The following is a 5,484-nucleotide window of genomic DNA, read 5'->3' on the forward strand; positions in this document are numbered from 1 at the left end:
AAATTCATTCTGAGCTCAACAACATCACAACAAAGAAAGGTGCTTCGAGAGGAAAGGGGAAGTTCTTCATTTCGCTGTCACGCATTTACGTTGTCTAAAGGGAAATTGATCAGAAACTGAGAAAGATTCAACATTTGACATTTTATCACAGAGAATTGCTCTTTCTATCAAAAAGCAAAGTGTCTTACAAAAACAACTCTGACGATCAGATCTGAGAAGCCACATCCTCCAAGCGATTAACAGATGGGATGATGCGTACTTTCACAAAATAGGCCACAGATGGCACAAACTCCACAGCTTAATCAATCACTTGACCAATATGAAACTAAAAACACCTCATGGTAGTGTCACATGTCATTTTGAGAGCACACTGTTATTGTTTCCAAAGTGTGTACTGAGAAGAGAGGCACACATTGGCAGAGAGAGAGAGAGAGAGAGAGAGAGAGAGAGAGAGAGAGAGAGAGAGAGAGAGAGAGAGAGAGAGAGAGAGAGAGAGAGAGAGAGAGAGAGCTACAACAGGATATTTTGTCACTATGGTTACTGGCAGCTAATACGGATCTTGATTTCTGTGTGTCATGCCGCTCTCATTTAGGGCAGAGCGGTTGTAGTGTTGTCAGGCCAGTCCTTATAATTATTGGGTGTCTTCTGGATCAATGTGATTTCTTCATACCTGCCGTGAAATATATTCAATCTGTGAGGTAAGTTTACTTTTTCAAACTTTCTTTAGGGTCAAGTTGAATCATTCATGGTAACTTAAACTAACATTCAAAATGTGTGTAATTTACACACATAACTGTATCAGTTTGCAGTTTAGCTTGTAGTTGATGTTGTTGAAAATGTGGTGTAATTCCACACAAACATATGCAAAAGTCTTAAATCTAATTACAAATCAAATGTATAAACTATATCCTCTATCATTTCAATATAATAAATATTGAATTATGAGAAACTGTGGTCTTCTATGAGGCACATTTACTGTTCAAAATACCGCAATCAAACACAGTCACAACACCAACAGTTAGAAGTGAACCGCATTCTTAACAGTTCAGGTGTTGTTAAAAAAGTATATTCTTGACATAAAACACTGATTGATTTGTCAAACTTCCAAACCTATATCAATTTGATATGAAAGGCATTTTGCAAAAATGTTTTTTTTCCGCAAATACCCCTTGACTTTAGTTTAGGAAACGAGTGTCTTGCACCATGTGCTCGAGCAGATAGCCACAGTCTGAGCGAGTTATCATTTTGGCTCCAACAATATGACTTTCCAAAATGCCTTCCATTCTCAGGCAGAGCACCCTGGGGAGCTGACTTCCTCATAGACAAGCCCATCTTTCAACACCCTTTTTTGTTTTTTTGTGTTTTTGCAGTGTAAGTGCGAGTGCTGCAGTTGTATTCAGTAATCACAGTTAAGTTGTGGTATTGTTCCCAGACTTCCTTCATGTCACTTTTAGCTACACAAGGCATGACAAACCCCCAGCTATGTCCTGTGAGTCAATTACACGCATGACTGGCTGAATGGGCTAATTTGTAAGACAAAGACAGTTACTGTTTGTCTGAACCCTTTCTTGCCTTCTTCATGTGTAAACAGGATGGAAATGTACCCAGAATGTTCTCTTTCATGCTCTGTCTTCCTATAGTATGTCAAACTGCAAACATATTGCCCAATCATTGATAAATTCATCAATACGTTTAAAAAAGTGCTTTACAGCATCAGTTGATCATCAAAACTAGAACAAACTATGTCTTATTTGAACTTTCAACTTTTGTTTTAAGAAATGTGAAGGCTTAATTGTGCAAATTCATGGTGAGTAAAACTGAGGCAAAAGTCAAGTGTGGTGTCTGCTGGGCTTTGCTCCAAAATAACCACAAGGTGGCATTACACACCGCAGAAAGTAAACATTTCTATTCCACAGGAAACTCAAAGAAGTTCAATGAAACTGTTTGCAACCTAAACCGTTAGATAATGGTAAAAGGAAGTCATTTTATCCTTGCATTCATTATTTCTTCATTAAATCCTTAATATATGATGAAGTCATCAAAATTCTATAAAAAAACAGATATTTATTATTAGAGGCAGACATTTACAGGTTATGTTTTTCTTTTACATTTTCTCTAATTAAACTGCCACAAAGTGCCAAGTTTAAAGAAAACTACTGTAATTAATATGAAGTGTTATATTTTTCATCCCTTTTGAAAGGAAAGTCTTGCTATTGTTTTATTAAGCAAGAGTTTAATTTCAACAAAGGCATTTACTCAGTGGATCATTGCTTTTTCACTTCTGACTTTGTTTCCTCTTAATACACTGTAAAATAGGAAAAGAAAGGGAAATAAAAACCTGTCTTAACATTTTGAATTTCTCTGTTTGCAGTTACTGGTTCCTTAAATATCAAGATGGGTTCTACAGCTGCCCCGGTGATATTTATGGTCTCAACCACCAACAATGACTCTAATAAAACGACCTGCAACACCCTCTACGCCCACCGGGACTACGCCAGGGTCCTCATGCCTCTTTTCTATTTCATTGTGTTTGTCGTGGGGCTGCTTGGTAACTGCCTCGCCCTGCATGTCATCCGTCCCAATTTGAAGAAGATCAACTCCACCACCCTGTACTCCCTCAACCTGGTCGTCTCGGACATCCTCTTCACCCTCTCTCTGCCTTTGAGGATTATCTACTACGCCATGGGCTTCCACTGGCCTTTAGGCGAGGCGATGTGCAAGATCTCCGGAATCATCTTCTACATCAACACCTACGCCGGGGTCAACTTCATGACCTGTCTCAGTGTGGACCGGTTCATCGCTGTGGTCCTGCCTCTGCGTTTCGCACGACTCAGGAAGGTCAGTAATGTGCGCTACATCTGTGTTGGGGTGTGGCTGGTGGTCCTGGCACAGACCCTCCCCCTGGTGGGCATGCCTATGACCAACGAAGAACCTGAAGGCTTCATCACCTGTATGGAATACCCCAACTTTGAGAAGGTCGACCACATCGCAACTATCCTGCTTGGTGCTGTCTTCCTTGGTTATGTCCTGCCTGTGTCGACCATTCTCATATGTTACTCTGTGTTGTGCTCCAAACTCCACTTTTCAGCCAAGTCCAACCATTTGACGGGAAAGTCTGGCCGGAGCCAAAAGGCCATTGGTGTGATCTGCTGCGTTTCCATAGTGTTTATTATCTGTTACAGCCCCTACCACATCGACATCCTACAGTACATGATCCGGAAACTAGTGTCTAGCCCTGATTGCGCCGATCTCACAGCCTTTCAGATATCACTGCACATCACTGTGTGTCTGATGAACCTCAATTCCTGTTTAGATCCGTTTATCTACTTCTTTGCCTGTAAGGGCTACAAGAGGAAACTTCGTAAGCTGCTGAGGCTTCAGGTCAGCATGTCCTTCTCCAGTGCAGTGAGGACGTCGCCTGAAGGCTCCTCCAAGGACATTGTTGAGGGCAACAAGATCCCACTCAACAGCTCTATAGTAGGTTCAACCAGTGAAAGACTCACAGAGAGGAGATTTCGCCGGGAAGAGTAAATGAGAAAACTGGCACCAGTTACTCAAGATGAAAGGACTGTTTACGCATGGGCCTGCTTTAATCCAAACCAGTCTAATAGAGTTTGAACATTGAAATGGACTGCCTTCAGGGACTCCAAGCAGCTATGCTTAGCACCTGGAACCATAACAAACAAAGCTCTTTTGGATGAGACTTGTTTGCATCAGAAAAGGTTTATAAAGGAACATGGACCAAATGAATCAACATTTTTTGAACGGAAATTCATCACTTCCTGTATTTGTGAATTTCTCAGAGAAGCAAAGATACCAAACTGCAGCTAAGGAGAGATTTAAATAAAGTATGCTTATCTCCTGCCAGTAGACTGGGCGTTCATGAGGAAGAACATGTTGGAAGTGGACAGTTGATCCGATACAGTCATAGCCTTGTTCAAATGTCTATTGACTGACAAATGTTGTCAAAGCTAGCCTCATGTACGGTATGTGAAGAGTAAAGCAGGATACTCATCTGAAAATGACTTTTGTAATATTTGCAACCGGAAAGTGACCTCACATCTGATCACATCCTCATTGTGTTACTTTAATGAACTGAGATCTAAAGGTAGAAGTAGTTTTCATTCCCAAATGAAATCAAAATCTCAGGTTATTTGCCTCAAGCTTCATTTCTGCTAACTGTTGTAATGTCTCAGGAAACTATACACTGTGCAATTGTCTTGCAAAAATAATGTACATGTATTGGTTTGAAAAGCACCACATCTTTTTCAGTTTTAACATGACCACAGTTGTTCTTGTGGTTAAAGTGTTTGTAGTATATATTGTCATTTAATTCAAAGGGGAGTTTTGCTTCTACAGAAGATGTGTTTACTTCCAGTGTAATTCCCATTCATGCAATGTGTGTTTCATTTAGGTCTAACAAATGTTTTGAGTGCATTCCATTCCTCATTAAACATTTGCCAAGCCATTTTCTCTGTATTCTCAATCCAACATTGTTTACAATCAGCTCCACTTTGTTGAGAAGGAACCTGCTTGTCTTTGTTTGATCTGATGTAACTCCTGTCTTACGTGTATAGGACAAAATATGTTTTAATCATATCATTGCTTAAGAAGACCAAATCAACATGCTAATAGTGAAACATTGACTGTTACCATAATTCACTGAAAAGGCCATGTCATGAGATCAGATGGGTCAACCTAGGTTTGGTTGTGAAGGGAGTTCCTCAAGCATCCATTTTGGGGAACTTAATTTAATCTCAACTCTACTGTCATTCGTATTGCCACCAATACTGTATTAACATTTGTGTAACATGGCAGCTGTGAGTTAAAAAGATAACTTATATGTCTAACTTTAAGTCATACAAACTCTTGTTTGAAACCTACTATGCTATGCAAAGCCTATAAGCAGTAGAAACAAAGTCATTGTCCAAAGACAACCTGAGATAGGATATTTCTGCCAACATTTTTCGACAACAATTGCTTATTTCTCTCTTCAATACAACTGGGCAACTATAGTATGGACAATCTGCTGTTAAGGTTAGGCGGTAGACCATGTTGATGGTAAACATCTATGGTTCAGGTTAGGATACTGAAACAGTTGGTTTGAGGTTGACAGCAGTATGTCGTAATGGTTTTATTGAAGGACAACTGATGTGTTACAAGTTGTTTCAACACCCCAACTACATTACTTAAACATTATGCAAAGGCTACACTGCTTCCTGTACTGTTACTGAAGTTTATCATGACATATAAATAATGCACTTCAGTCATCCAATGAATAAGAGTATGAATACCATTCATGCAGAAAAAAGCGTGTTGGTGTAGCATAGCAACGTAATTACAGTACCAACAGTTTATAGGGTGCTTAATAAGTTGTGTCAAGGTACTGTGTATATAAGTAACACTTAGAGATACATATAGTATGTGTAAGTGTTTCTACCTACAATCTACTTTCTGATTCATATTTGTTTCCCTCTGTCTTTA

The 5,484-nt window shown here is 39.5% G+C and overlaps 1 protein-coding gene across 1 annotated transcript; it reads left to right on the top strand.

Moving 5' to 3' along the window:
* The first annotated feature begins 503 nt into the window (after window positions 1–503).
* On the top strand, window positions 504–4,469 carry gpr183a (G protein-coupled receptor 183a). The gene is made up of 2 exons (XM_034128874.1): window positions 504–698; window positions 2,372–4,469. The coding sequence occupies exon 2, from the start codon at window positions 2,395–2,397 to the stop codon at window positions 3,529–3,531; it is 1,137 nt and encodes a 378-aa protein (XP_033984765.1). The 5' UTR covers window positions 504–698; window positions 2,372–2,394; the 3' UTR covers window positions 3,532–4,469.
* The last annotated feature ends 1,015 nt before the right edge of the window (window positions 4,470–5,484 follow it).

This window comes from Trematomus bernacchii, unplaced genomic scaffold, assembly GCF_902827165.1.
Source record: "Trematomus bernacchii unplaced genomic scaffold, fTreBer1.1, whole genome shotgun sequence".
Classification (NCBI taxonomy): Eukaryota; Metazoa; Chordata; class Actinopteri; order Perciformes; family Nototheniidae; genus Trematomus; species Trematomus bernacchii.